Source organism: Salvelinus alpinus, chromosome 13, assembly GCF_045679555.1.
Source record: "Salvelinus alpinus chromosome 13, SLU_Salpinus.1, whole genome shotgun sequence".
NCBI lineage: Eukaryota > Metazoa > Chordata > Actinopteri > Salmoniformes > Salmonidae > Salvelinus > Salvelinus alpinus.
In genome coordinates, this window is record NC_092098.1 from 29368336 (window position 1) to 29383340 (window position 15005).

Sequence of the window (15005 nt, forward strand, 5' to 3'; positions counted from 1 at the left end):
TGATTGAATAGAAGTAGACGAATCTGAATGCCAATGTCATTTCATAATGTAGCATTAGTACAGAGTAGAGACTACTATGTGAAACGCCTACTCGGGGTCCAGTGTGCTGCCTGCCTGCCTGTCAGATTCCCTGCTTTCTCTGTGTGGCAGGCAGGCACGCAGCAGCCTTTAAACAACCCATAAGTCACTGTGTCTCGCCATGTCAAAACAATTCCTTCTGTCATATCAGTGGATCCTCCATTTCTCTCAAACATTTATTTTCAGTTGTGTGTTTTTGTTTTGTTTCTGTTCCATCCTCCATTTGTCCATTGTCCTAGTTGGTACTAGTTGGTTCTGAAGAGGGGGAGTCAGAAAGGAGAAGATTTGGGGGAAAAGCGGCAGGAAATAGCAGTCGAAGTATGTCGGGGAGAGTATACTACCATTGTGACATTCATTTTTTTTCTCTCTTTTCCTTCTTCGACTTGGAAGAGAGCCCCGCGTGCGGATGGCCCCAAAGCTGACTTTTTTATATATATTTATTTACCACAGATGTTTCGGAAAAAAGCTTCATCCTCCTTGAGAATGAGAAGAATATCAGAAAGCAATAGATGTAATAATTTCACCTTCTTCTTTACTTTGTAGATGGTGCCTCTTTATCTTTAACCACAATTTCTCTTTAATGGCATTCAAGGTTGTCAGTGGAAACCACTCCATAGAACCCAGTTTGAAATCCCACCCCAAAAACATTGAGGAAGTTTCAAAAGAACTCCTTAATCTAGTGAAGCCCTTTAAGCGTAACACTTGCTTGTGGCTTTTTATTGGATGTAGTTAAAGCCTAAATTTACACTCTTCGGAAATGAGTGTGTTTGATTTAGACCTGCAGGCATGTTAGCTAATTCACAGCTAACATGCCCTGGGTGGTTTCTACTTTGACTTTGTTTTTACTAAAACACATGTGCCTTCCCCTACTGTATGATTGTCATATGTCTACCACTCACATGCCTAGCTTGGGATAAAAGAGTTTTGATTTTTTAATCAATCATTTTGCAAATTATCTGCTGGGTAATGATAAAAATAGTTGGGTGTGTAAAAATGGTCATGATTCATTTCGACGATAGTAGTGCACACTGCATGTTGACAGTAATAATCAGATGTTCTCTCCTGTCCTGCACAAGGGGAGTGGGGTTACAGTATACACACCTGGGTAGTCCTAAATGCTCTGACTCTGGGATTTAGTACCATGTAATCGGTTGGTTTGGGTAACCATCAATTTGGCCTGACTATAAGTCAGTATTTCTGCTGACGATGGTGTCATATAGTCATATTTGTAGTTTGGCTCCAAAAAGCCTTAGAAACCGGCACTTGTAAGCACCAGATTTGGCCTTTTAAAACCAATAATATACCCTCCAATGCTACCCAGCTGTCAAAGTGTTAAGAGTTGTGTTTTGATATGCTTTTTTCTGTTTTGGTCTGAACTGCATCTTGAGTAGTTGCAGGGGGGTTCACGTCTTCTTTACGTTTCTCAGAGCATAGTGGTGGTTCAGTCCCTTTGTCATTGTTTTCATCTCCATTATGTGTTTCACCTTAACATCACTCATGTCTAGTGTTCAGTATGCTCAGCTATGACTCTCATGATGAGCGTTAGGGGTCGTTGGTAAAGGGCTTGTGTGTTCTCTGACTTTGTCTCCTCTATTCCCCCCCCACATTTCTCCCTTCTTTTCCCCCTCTCCATCTCTCCCCACCCGCCTACCCTAACGCCTCTCTCCCCTATCACTTATCTCCCTGTTTTCACCCTCTCTCCATCTCAACCCCTCTCTTCAATCCTTCCTCACCTCACCCACCCTCCTTCGTCCCACCCTACCCTCTCCCAGGGAACATCGATCGCGGGCGCAGCTCATCCTTCCATGAGGTGCGTGGTCTTCGGGAAACTGAAATGAGGCCGGTGGCCGACGAAACGTCCAGCAGCAGCAGCGGCAGCAACAACACCGTCCTGCAGCGACTCCTACAGGAGCAGATGCGCTATGGTGAGGGACGCAACTACCAGCTGGCCATGCAGCAACAGCAGCAACATCAACAACAACAACAGCAGCAGCAGAGGCAGCAGCAGGAGGGTGGGGTGAGCGGGGGCTACCCGGGCCATGGAGGCCCCAACGATGAACGGCACGACTCTATGGTGCCCCACATCGCCCGGCAGGAGCCTCAGGGACAGGAGCTGCAGGCAGACAGTGGCATGGAGAAGCTGGGCTCCCGCGGCGGGGGTAGTAGTGGAGGAGGAGGAGGAATGAGTGGTGGTGGGGGAGGGAGCAGCCAGGGTCCCAACCCCGAGGACTTGCCCACCTACGAAGAGGCCAAGGTGCAGTCACAGTATTTCCGGGGCCACCCGCACCACCAGCAACATCAACAACACCAACATCAACAACAACAACAGTTGCCTCCGTCGGTGGGCGCTGCGTTTTACGTGACAGCTGCAACCAACAACGGCAAGGTGCGTACGGAGGGGCGTCCAACGGTGCAGCGGCTGAGCACCGGGGGCAAAGTGCATCAGGACGACGGACTTAAGGACCTGAAGCAGGGTCACGTACGTTCCCTCTCTGAGCGCCTCATGCAGCTCTCGTTGGCCACCAGCGGGGTCAAGGCCCACGCCCCCATCACCAGTGCCCCCCTTTCCCCCCAGCTTCCCCCTCCAGGTCCCCCGGGGGATTACTACAAGCCCTCAGGCCAGCACCGGGGCCCCCCACCTGACTACCCCTTCAAGAACATGGGCTCCCCTTCCAAACAGCAGCCGCAGCATCAGGAGCAAGGAGGGCACTATTACCAGGAGCATCGGCCCAGGGACCAGGGCAGGAACGAGGTGCCACACGTCCGCTACCAGCCTCCACCAGAGTACGGCTCCTTCAGGTGAGTAAGATGAACATACTTCACTCCGTACTGACTCACTGTGGGTCTGACTGTCCGAGTGAACATCCTGTCTGTCTGAGCTGTATCACTGTTACTATAGTATCAAACTTTAATTTAATGTTGTTGATGTGGCTACCAGAACTTAGCTAAAAAAATCTGCTCCCATTGTCTTGTTCAGTTGAATCACGCACACCTGACTCAGCTGAGAAACACACACACTCTCCCAACATGGCCCTAGAGACACAGACTGCCCCTTGTCTGCTGGCTAAGGAATGTATATTTACTGCATTTATTTAAAGTCTCTGCTGGTGTGCTGTCCAAAGCTTCAACAATTCGTATACTTGCTGCGTCTTGAGTAGGATTGGATGGTATCCAGAATTACATACCTTCATACCGTGCCTGTGCAATCCTGGGATATACAGTATTACTGGCAGTGCACACAAGGGGCAAAAGAAAATCTAACGTAAAAAAAGTTTGTATAAAACGTCAGTTACCAGAATGCTAAAGAAATGCTAACAGGTACTAAGGAATTCCCATAGCGAATGCTAGGTAAATGCTAACGAGCAAATGCAAACATTAACTACTTAAGCTTACTGTATACTTCCCAGTCTAAACAGTTTGCGCATATATTATTACAAAATTGTGACGTTTTTGTTTTGGTGTTCTGTTTTTTTTCCGTCTGTACGAAGTGTTTTTTGTTATTCAACGATAGACAACTAGTTTTCATGCACATTTTCACTTGATATACTGCACCAAACATCTTAGTTAACATTAGCAAGTTAGTAAAACCCAGCTGGAGAGAATTTATTTGGCAAATCTTACATAGTTAATTGAATAGTTATAAGATATATAGCTGGCAAAAATTTGCTGTGATTTTCTTGTAACTTCGTCGCCTTACTTACAGTGTCTTCAGAAAGTATTCATACCCCTTAATTCCACATTGTGCTGTGTTACAGCCTGAATTCAAAATGGTAAAAAAAGATATATAATCATCCTTCTACACACAGTACCCCATAATGACATCACAATACACCATAATGACATCACAATACCCCATAATGACATCACAATACCCCATAATGACAAAGTGGAAACATGTTTTTAGAAATGTTTGCTAATTTATTTCAAATGAAATACAGAAATCTAATTTACACCCATTTGTTATTACACTCCAAATTGTGTTCAAGTGCATCCAATTTCCTTTGATCATCCTTGAGATGTCACAATAACTTGATTGGAGCCCACCTGTGGCCAAGTCAATTGTTTGGACATGATTTAAAAATAAACACATTTGTCTATATAAGGTCGCACAGTTGACAGTGCATGTCAGAGCAGAAACTATACCATATAGAGAGAATTGTGATGAGAATTGAAACATGTTTTCACTTTGTCATTATTGTGTGTAGATTGGTAAGGCATTTTTTAAATATTGAATCCATTTTGAAATTAGACTAACACAACAAAATGTGGAATAAGTCAAGGGGTATGAATACTTTCTGAAGACACTGTAAATTGCGCTGCAGGAGTGACTCACCTCACAAAGCATCTGTTTTGCTCGTTGTGCATTTTTGTAAATTAACACACGTGACTTGCTAGTATGAGAAACTAGTACCAGTATGCATCATAATGAAAAATTACACAATCTGCTTTATCTATTATTTAGTGCACTTGTTGACTGCAGGTATTTATTTAAAAAGTCCAAATAATCAAATTTATAAAACAAAAACTGTATTGACGTTATTGGAAAATCATACCAAGGGTATTTCGAAACACCCCGGGAAACGGTATATACAGTATACCGCCCAACCCTAGTCTTGAGTAATAATAATTGAGACCTTCTCTTTAACATTCCTAGGGGTGATTTAGGCTTTTATCCTTGAACTCTGTGACTTTCAGTCATAATCGGGGTCATTGCCTACACACACAGTGCTGGAGGGCGACTGACCTGTCCTTCATATATCATCCTGCCTGCCTGCCTGCCTGCCTGCCTGCCTGCCTGCCTGCCTGCCTGCCTACATGCCTTTCTCCCTACCTACCTACCTGTCTACCTACCTACCTACCTGTCTACCTACCTACCTACAGTGGGGAGAACAAGTATTTGATACACTGCCAATTTTGCAGGTTTTCCTACTTACAAAGCATGTAGAGGTCTGTCATTTTTATCATAGGTACACTTCAACTGTGAGAGACGGAATCTAAAACAAAAATCCAGAAAATCACATTGTATGATTTTTAAGTAATTAATTTGCATTTTATTGCATGACATAAGTATTTGATACATCAGAAAAGCAGAACTGAATATTTGGTACAGAAACCTTAGTTTGCAATTACAGAGATCATACGTTTCCTGTAGTTCTTGACCAGGTTTGCACACACTGCAGCAGGGATTTTGGCCCACTCCTCCATACAGACCTTCTCCAGATCCTTCAGGTTTCGGGGCTGTCGCTGGGCAATACGGACTTTCGGCTCCCTCCAAAGATTTTCTATTGGGTTCAGGTCTGGAGACTGGCTAGGCCACTCCAGGACCTTGAGATGCTTCTTACGGAGCCACTCCTTAGTTGCCCTGGCTGTGTGTTTCGGGTCGTTGTCATGCTGGAAGACCCAGCCACGACCCATCTTCAATGCTCTTACTGAGGGAAGGAGGTTGTTGGTCAAGATCTCGCGATACATGGCCCCATCCATCCTCCCCTCAATACGGTGCAGTCGTCCTGTCCCCTTTGCAGAAAAGCATCCCCAAAGAATGATGTTTCCACCTCCATGCTTCACGGTTGGGATGGTGTTCTTGGGGTTGTACTCATCCTTCTATTCCTCCAAACACGGCGAGTGGAGTTTAGAGCAAAAAGCTCTATTTTTGTCTCATCAGACCACATGACCTTCTCCCATTCCTCCTCTGGATCATCCAGATGGTCATTGGCAAACTTCAGACGGGCCTGGACATGCGCTGGCTTGAGCAGGGGGACCTTGCGTGCGCTGCAGGATTTTAATCCATGACGGCGTAGTGTGTTACTAATGGTTTTCTTTGAGACTGTGGTCCCAGCTCTCTTCAGGTCATTGACCAGGTCCTGCCGTGTAGTTCTGGGCTGATCCCTCACATTCCTCATGATCATTGATGCCCCACGAGGTGAGATCTTGCATGGAGCCCCAGACCGAGGGTGATTGACCGTCATCTTGAACTTCTTCCATTTTCTAATAATTGTGCCAACAGTTGTTGCCTTCTCACCAAGCTGCTTGGCTATTGTCCTGTAGCCCATCCCAGCCTTGTACAGGTCTACAATTTATCCCTGATGTCCTTACACAGCTCTCTGGTCTTGGCCATTGTGGAGAGGTTGGAGTCTGTTTGATTGAGTGTGTGGACAGGTGTCTTTTATACAGGTAACGAGTTCAAACAGGTGCAGTTAATACAGGTAATGAGTGGAGAACAGGAGGGCTTCTTAAAGAAAAACTAACAGGTCTGTGAGAGCCGGAATTCTTACTGGTTGGTAGGTGATCAAATACTTATGTCATGCAATAAAATGCAAAGTAATTACTTAAAAATCATACAATGTGATTTTCTGGATTTTTGTTTTAGATTCCTTCTCTCACAGTTGAAGTGTACCTATGATAAAAATTACAGACCTCTACATGCTTTGTAAGTAGGAAAACCTGCAAAATTGTCAGTGTATCAAATACTTGTTCTCCCCACTGTACATGCCTTTCTCCTTACCTACCTACCTACCTACCTGTCTGCCTACCTACCTACATGCCTTTCTCTCTACCTACCTACCTGTCTGACTACCTACCTACATGCCTTTCTCCCTACCTACCTACCTGTCTGCCTAACTACCTGTCTGCCTACCCGTCTACCTACCTACCTGTCTACCCACCTGCCTGCCTCCCTACCTGCCTGCCTCCCTACCTGCCGGTCTGCCTGCCTGCCGGTCTGCCTGCCTGCCTGCCTCTCTACCTTCCTACCTCCCTGCCTGCCTGCTTGCCTTCCTACTTGACTGCCAGGCTGTCTGTTGAGGTGAACAGGTTTATTGATTAGCTGGAAGGCTGAGGAGTAAGGCATGTCTCCAATGCCTGTTGGTTCTCTCACACACACACACACACACACACACACACACACACACACACACACACACACACACACACACACACACACACACACACACACACACACACACACACACACACACACACAGAGAGACACACAGAGACAGAAACAGAGCCAGTGCCAGTTGTCTGGATAGAAGGGATAGAGATCCTGTTCTGCCTGTTTTCCCTCCTGCTTGCTTATTCGTTTACCTCAAAGTAAATCACTGGCAAACAGAGATGAGTACCGCAGAATTTTTATCATCAGCTAAAACCTGTGGCGACATGATTGTTCGCTCTCTGATGAGGTCCCTTATAGACACAGGAATGTTTGCTTATTTCCAAAGTGGTTCACAATTGTTTTTTTGTCAGTTGGAAAAAACCCAGACTTGTTGGCGTATGGCAGGTGAATCACCATAGTAAACGGATAGTATCATTGTATATGTTTTGCCTGGTGATATGTTTTGTTGTATACTAAAACAAGCACTAAGATAGTATCATCATTTCTATCTATCGACTGTTGGAGACCCACATAAAGTCATACGGTAAACCAACTGATATTCCTTTCTTAGTTTTAACCTCTCTGATTGGCTGTCGTGTCCACAGATCCAATAAGGAGAGCTCGGTCCACTCCCAGAGATCTGTCCATCACCACAGCCCCACCTCCTCTGTCACCTCTGTGGGCTCTCTGTCCCGAGCCCAGTCCTCCACCCTCAATAGTCTCCTCAGTGCCTCTCACCCATCCCACACACCCCCCCACCCCCAAGGGGATCCTTACTCCTCCATGGGCCCCCAGGGCCCTGGATCACACCAGGGAGACCTGTACTGCCCTGGGGCCATTCACCCTCCACTTCAGAGGGGCCACGGCTTCCCACACGACCCCTACGGCTCCACCTCCAGGATGCACCACCAGCAGCAGCACCACCACCAATTTCAACAACAGCAACAACAACAGCAGGAGCAGCAACAACAACAACAGCAGCAGCAGCAGCAGCAACAACAACTCCAGCACCAACAGTACCACTCCCAGTCATCCCAGGGCCACCCTCCCCAGCACTACCCCCATCCCCAGGGGGACCCCTTCGCCATGATGGCACGCGCCCAGCAGATGGTGGACATGCTGTCAGAAGAGAACAGGCTGCTCAAGCAGGAGATGGTGGTGTGCTCTGATAAGGTCAACAAGCTGCAGAAGGTAAAAGGGGGGTAAAGGTTGATCGTTTACACATTTAAAATGCTAGGCAGGATCACCAGAGTTGTGTAGGTTACTTTCTATATATAATCTGTTACAGTTACTAGTTACCTGTCCACAATTGTAATCAGTAACATAGCTTTTGGGTTACCCAAACTCTGTAACGTAATCTGAATACTTTCAGTTACTTTTAGATAATTTTTTCCCTTAAGATGCACAGGTTTGTAGCTGGCACAGCCACAAAGTCATACAATCTGATTTTAAAAATGAATATTACCAATTGAACAACATCTATTGAAGGATGAGTCAGTCAATGTTAGAGTTTACATAGCTGGTCATAAATGGATGTTGCATTTTACTTTATGTGTTGGTTATGTAGGCTTCTTCTAACCCATTGCTTTCTACTTAAGATAATAATACAATTAGGCTATATCAATTAATTTAATACCCCTTGATCTTCAAGAATAGGACTTGGAAATATAGATTAGCCAAATTGTTATACCTGAGCATAACCCCAAAACGAAGGACTAATTGGCCTAGGATTTTGTTGTCATGGAGGACTGATTGGAGCTCATTGCTTGTAGTTGAAAGATAAATGCTGCTCTCAGAATGTCATGCTTTGAGCACTACTGAAAAGTGCTATTTGGATTTGAAAAACTATACTAAACAAAAATATAAATGCAACATGTAAAGTGTTAGTCCTATGTTTCATGAGCTGAAATAAAAGATCCCAGAAATGTTCCATATGCACAAAAAGCTTATTTCGGTCAAATTTTGTGCACACATGTTTACATCCCTGTTAGTGAGCATTTCTCCTTTGTCAAGATAATCCATCCACCTGATATGTGTGGAATATCAATCAGTTGATTTAAACAGCATGATCATTACATAGGTGCACAATAAAAGACCACTCTAAAATGTGCCGTTTTGTCACACAACACAATGCCACAGATGTCTCGAGTTTTGAGGGAGCATGCAATCGACATGCTGACTGCAGGAATGTCCACCAGAGCTGAATGTTAATTTCTCTACCATAAGCCGCCTCCAACGTCGTTTTAGAGAATTTGGCATTACGTCCAACCGGCCTCACAACCACAGACCACGTGTAACCACGCAAGCCCAGGACCTCCACTTCCGGGTTCTTCACCTGCGGGACCGTCTGAGACCAGCCACCCGGACAGCGGTTGAAACTGACTATTTATCTGTAATTAAATCCTTTTTGTGGGGGAAACTAATTCTGATTGGCTGAGCATGGCTCCCAGGTGGGTATGGCTCCCAGGCCCACCCATGGCTGTGCCCCTGCCCAGTCATGTGGAATCCATAGATTAGGGCATAATTTCTTTATTTAAATTGACTGATTTCCTTATATGAACTGTAATGCATGTTGCGTTTATATTTTTGTTCAGTATAGATGGTAATTTTCCATGATGAAAATAAAAGTCTCAATCGTGTTTTAAAAAAAAAATTTAACTAGTTTTGACAGTATGGAGCACAATACCACAGTGGAGTTTAGAAGGGAGGAACTCAAACTTTTATTCCATAGGCTGGGATCTGCTCTATGAGGCTGTTGCAAGAGCGCATTTTCACTGGCTGTCCACTGAGGCGTATTTTTTAGGCTGATTCTGTTCCAAAACGTTTCTTAAACGGAAGCAAACGAAACAAAACGGGGACGGATCTCCCTGACTTTGTCCAATAAAAACTCTGGTTTTGCTCTGTTTGCTTCCAATTGATTCTTAAACAGTTTCCATAATGAATACACCCCTGGTTGCAAAAACAATGATTGATAGGCATCTTAAACGTCTTCAATTCAACATTAGGCTATTGGGTAAAAATACACATATACATTTGTGAACAGCCATCCACAATAACCACAATCCGTAAGGCGCAAATAGGGCTACTGCGGTCATGAAATTTTGTCAGCCGGTTATTGTCTTGTAAATTCATGCCAGTCTCACAGTACTTGACCACAGTAGTGTAAAGTGCTTAAGTAAAAATACTTGAAAGTATTACAAAAGTAATTTTGGGGGGTATCTGTACTTTACTTTACTATTTCTATTTTTGACAACTTTTACTTTTACTTCACTACATTCCTGAGGATAATTATGTACTTTTTACTCCATACATTTTCCCTGTCACCCAAACGTTCTTGTTACAATTTGAATGCTTAGCACAACAGGAAAAAAGTCTAATTCACACTTATCAAGAGAACATAACTGGTCATCCCTACTGCCTCTGATCTGGAGGACTCACTGAACACATTCTTCCTTTGTAAATTATGTATGAGTGTTGGAGTGTGCCCCTGGCTATACGTAAATTTAAAAAACAAGAAAATGGTGCCTTTTAGTTTGCTTAATATAAGGAGTTTGAAATTATTTATACTTTTACTTTTGATACTTAAGTATATTTTAGCAATTATATTTAATTTAGATATTTAAAACCAAATACTTTTAGACTTTTACTGGGTGACTTTCACTTTTACTTAAATAATTTTCTATTAAGTTATCTTTACTTTTACCCAAGTATGAAAATTGGGTACTTTTTCCACCACTGATTGATGGTTAATTATCATAAACACGTTTAGCATCTCCAGGCCTCTGCATTCAAGCCACTGAAACACGCCTTTGGAACATCTACATTGAAAAAAGTCTAATAAATCCATTTAATATACACCATCACATTCAATCCATTATTTATTTTAGGCAGGTCTAGAGAAACATTATGATATAAAGAAAATGTATTTCAGATGAACAGAATATGATTCGGCCTACTGCATGTTATCTGGGTATGCACCGTGCCATAGGCTGTAGGCTAGTTCATTTCGCAGACAAGATATGCTTATAAGTCCCATGCCATTATTTTATATGATTTTATACAAAGAATATAATTTAACTTCGTTGAATAAAATATATATTTTCCCATTCCGGAGTCAGTGCTCATATATAGTAGATATGAGTGTAAAAGTGATATTTTGAAACAGGTCCTATACGCTATACGAGTTTGAGTTATTTGGCAACTTCTGTTGTGAATGATGCAAACACTTAGAATGTCTTGGAAATCAAAACATATATAGTTGAAGTCGGAAGTTTACATACACTTAGGTTGGAGTCATTAAAACTCGTTCTTCAACCACTCCACAAATTTCTTGTTAACAAACTATAGTTTTGGCAAGTCGGTTAGGACATCTACTTTGTGCATGACACAAGTCATTTTTCCAACAATTGTTTACAGACAGATTATTTCACTTATAATTCACTGTATCACAATTCCAGTGGGTCAGAAGTTTACATACACTAAGATGACTGTGCCTTTAAACAGCTTGGAAAATTCCAGAAAATTATGTCATGGCTTTAGAAGCTTCTAATAGGCTAATTGACATCATTTGAGTCAATTGGAGGTGTAGCTGTGGGTGTATTTCAAGGCCTACCTTCAAACTCAGTGCCTCTTTGCTTGACATCATGGGAAAATCTAAAGAAATCAGCCAAGACCTCAGAAAAAAAAATAGTAGACCTCCACAAGTCTGGTTCATCCTTGGGAGCAATTTCCAAACGCCTGAATGTACCACGTTCATCTGTACAAACAATAGTACGCCAGTATAAACACCATGGGACCACGCAGCCGTCACACCGCTCAGGCAGGAGACGCGTTCTGTCTCCTAGAAATGAACGTACTTTCGTGCGAAAAGTGCAAATCAATCCCAGAACAACAGCAAAGGATCTTGTGAAGATGCTGGAGGAAATCGGTACAAAAGTATATTTATCCACAGTAAAACGAGTCCTATATCGACGAACCTGAAAGGCCGCTCAGCAAGGAAGAAGCCACTGCTCCAAAACCGCCATAAAAAAACAGACTACGGTTTGCAACTGCACATGGGGACAAAGGTCGTACTTTTTGGAGTAATGTCCTTAGGTCTGATGAAACAAAAATAGAACTGTTTGGCCATAATGACCATTGTTATGTTTGGAGGAAAAAGGGGGAAGCTTGCAAGCCGAAGAACACCATCCCAACCGTGAAGCACGGGGTGGCAGCATCATGTTGAGGGGGTGCTTTGCTACAGGAGGGACTGGTGCACTTCACAAAATAGATGGCTTCATGAGGAAGGACAATTATGTGGATATATTGAAGCAACATCTCAAGACATCAGTCAGGAAGTTAAAGCTTGGTCGCAAATGGGTCTTCCAAATGGACAATGACCCCAAGCATACTTCCAAAGTTGTGGCAAAATAGCTTAAGGACAACAAAGTTAAGGTATTGCAGTGGCCTTCACAAAGCCCTGACCTCAATCCCATAGAACATTTGTGGGCAGAACTGAAAAAGCGTGTGCGAGCAAGGAGACCTACAAACCTGACTCGGTTACCCCAGCTCTGTCAGGAGGAATGGGCCAAAATTTACCTAACTTATTGTGGGAAGCTTGTGGAAGGCTACCGGTAACGTTTGACCCAAGTTAAACAATTGAAAGGCAATGCTACCGAATACTAATTGAGTGTATGTAAACTTCTGACCGACTGGGAATTTGATGAAAGAAATAAAAGCTGAAAAAAATCATTCTCTCTACTATTATTCTGACATTTCACATTCTTAAAATAAAGTGGTGATCCTAACTGACCTTAGACAGGGAATTTTTACTAGGATTAAATGTCAGGAATTGTGAAAAACTGAGTTTAAATGTATTTGGCTAAGGTGTATGTAAACTTCCGACTTCAACTGTAACTGTAGGGCTGCATCTTGCAGCCCACAAGATGCGAGTATAGGCTATTGATGAAGTTACAACAAGGGCCTCCCGGGGGGCGCAGTGGTCTAAGGCACTGCATCGCAGTGCTAGCTGTGCCACCAGAGACTCCCAGGCTCTGTCGCAGCCGGCCGCGACCGGGAGGTCCACGATTGGCCTAGCGTCGTCCGGGGTAGGGAGGGTTTGGCCGTTAGGGATATCCTTGTCTCATCGCGCACTAGCGACTCCTGTGGCGGGCCGGGCGTAGTGCATGCTGACCAGGTCGCTAGGTGTACGGTGTTTCCTCCGACACATTGGTGCGGCTGGCTTCCGGGTTGGATGGGCGCTGTGTTAAGAAGCACTGCGGCTTGGTTGGGGTGTGTTTCGGAGGACGCATGGCTCTCGACCTTCGTCTCTCCCGAGCCCGTACGGGGGGTTTAGCGATGAGACAAGACAGTAACTACTAATAATTGGATACCACGAAATTGGGGAGAAAAGGGGGTAAAAAATAAAAAAGTTACAACAAAAGCGTGATCAAGTGATCATATTTTCAACATTTACATTTACATTTAAGTCATTTAGCAGACGCTCTTATCCAGAGCGACTTACAAATTGGTGCATTCACCTTATGATATCCAGTGGAACAACCACTTTACAATAGTGCATCTAACTCTTTTAAGGGGGGGGGGGGTTAGAAGGATTACTTTATCCTATCCTAGGTATTCCTTAAAGAGGTGGGGTTTCAGGTGTCTCCGGAAGGTGGTGATTGACTCCGCTGACCTGGTGTCGTGAGGGAGTTTGTTCCACCATTGGGGTGCCAGAGCAGCGAACAGTTTTGACTGGGCTGAGCGGGAACTGTACTTCCTCAGAGTACCAGTGCCCGGTTTCCCAATCAACTATCAGACTTTTATCAATTAAATATACATGATACAAAAAGTTTGGATTTTTTACACATTCCAGGGTTTTTCTTTATTTTTACAAATATACAATATATTTTCATTTGTTTAACACTTTCTTGGTTACTACAGGATTTCATATGTGTTATTTCATAGTATTTATGTTAGTATTGATGTTTTCACTATTATTCTACAATGTAGAAAATAGTTAAAAAAAATAAGAAAAACCATTGAACTTGTAGGAGTGTCCAAACTTTTGACTGATACTGTATGTAAAATTAGTTTATATTTAGAATGTCAGGAACAGTCGCAGGGGGAAAATACATGTCATCCATACAGTACGCACTCAAATAGCGAACGGAGGCCATTTTCCTGCCATTTGGTTAATTTTTCAATCATGCCGGGTAGGCTACTCCGGTTTTATAGCAGAGCTATAGAAATATCTGGGTTTATAAGAACACGTGTTTCACTCTTCGCATCAATCACTATTTGAAAAGCATGCAGCCTCTTGCTGCGCAACAGGTAGTGATATTCCGCCCAGACTCTTTATGCCATGGGCTCTCCAACCCTGTTCCTGCAGCTACCCAGTGCTTAATTTGGGCAACCAAGTGGAATCTGTTCGGGAACATCGATAGTAACATGTTTTCACAACAAAACACATTTCATTAAACTGTTGACAACCCCTCTCTCTCACTCAAGAAAGGAATGGAGGAGAAGATGGAAACGCACAGTGGTGTGGGTGTTTGATGTGATTTTTCGATTGCATTTGCATTGATGTTAGAGGGACAATAGAGTACCAGTGCCCGGTTTCCCTATAGCGATGGAACTTGGGCAAATCGAGTGTTTTAACAACGGCCGAAGATGTAACATGCGTTTCCCAAACACCACACAGAGAGAATGTTCGCTAAGTGCGTCGTTGAGGCATGTGTGGATACTGATAGGATCGAAATAAAGAAAGCACTGCTCTCGGATCCGCGTTCTACCTTTCCAATCTTACCTTAACATTATAATTATTCGACAATACTGATGACGGATCAGCTCCTAGAGCTATATCACCTATGGCTACCAAATATTGAGGCAGCTTATTCTAATGTTGACCCTATAATAACGCACTAAATCAAGATTTGGCACATCATAAAAATTTATTGACATTAGCATATAAATAGCACAAAAAAGCTCAATTAAATAAACATGACAACATGACATTTATTTCACTATCATTCAAATATATAGGTCTATGTAGCCCATACTGTATTTATCTTTTGAT

The 15005-nt window shown here is 43.3% G+C and overlaps 1 protein-coding gene across 5 annotated transcripts in view; it reads left to right on the forward strand.

Annotated features, from left to right (window-relative positions):
* The window catches only part of LOC139538061 (angiomotin-like), a 54755-nt gene that overhangs the window by 19513 nt on the left and 20237 nt on the right, over positions 1-15005 (forward strand). For 3 of the 5 annotated variants that reach the window (XM_071340008.1, XM_071340007.1, XM_071340009.1), the window contains 4 exons: positions 318-396; positions 529-589; positions 1851-2877; positions 7555-8140. In XM_071340008.1, coding sequence (XP_071196109.1) covers positions 529-589; positions 1851-2877; positions 7555-8140 — 1674 coding nt within the window. In that variant the 5' untranslated portion in view covers positions 318-396. The remainder of the gene's footprint in view (positions 1-317; positions 397-528; positions 590-1850; positions 2878-7554; positions 8141-15005) is intronic. The other 2 variants (XM_071340011.1, XM_071340010.1) reach the window with 2 other exon arrangements.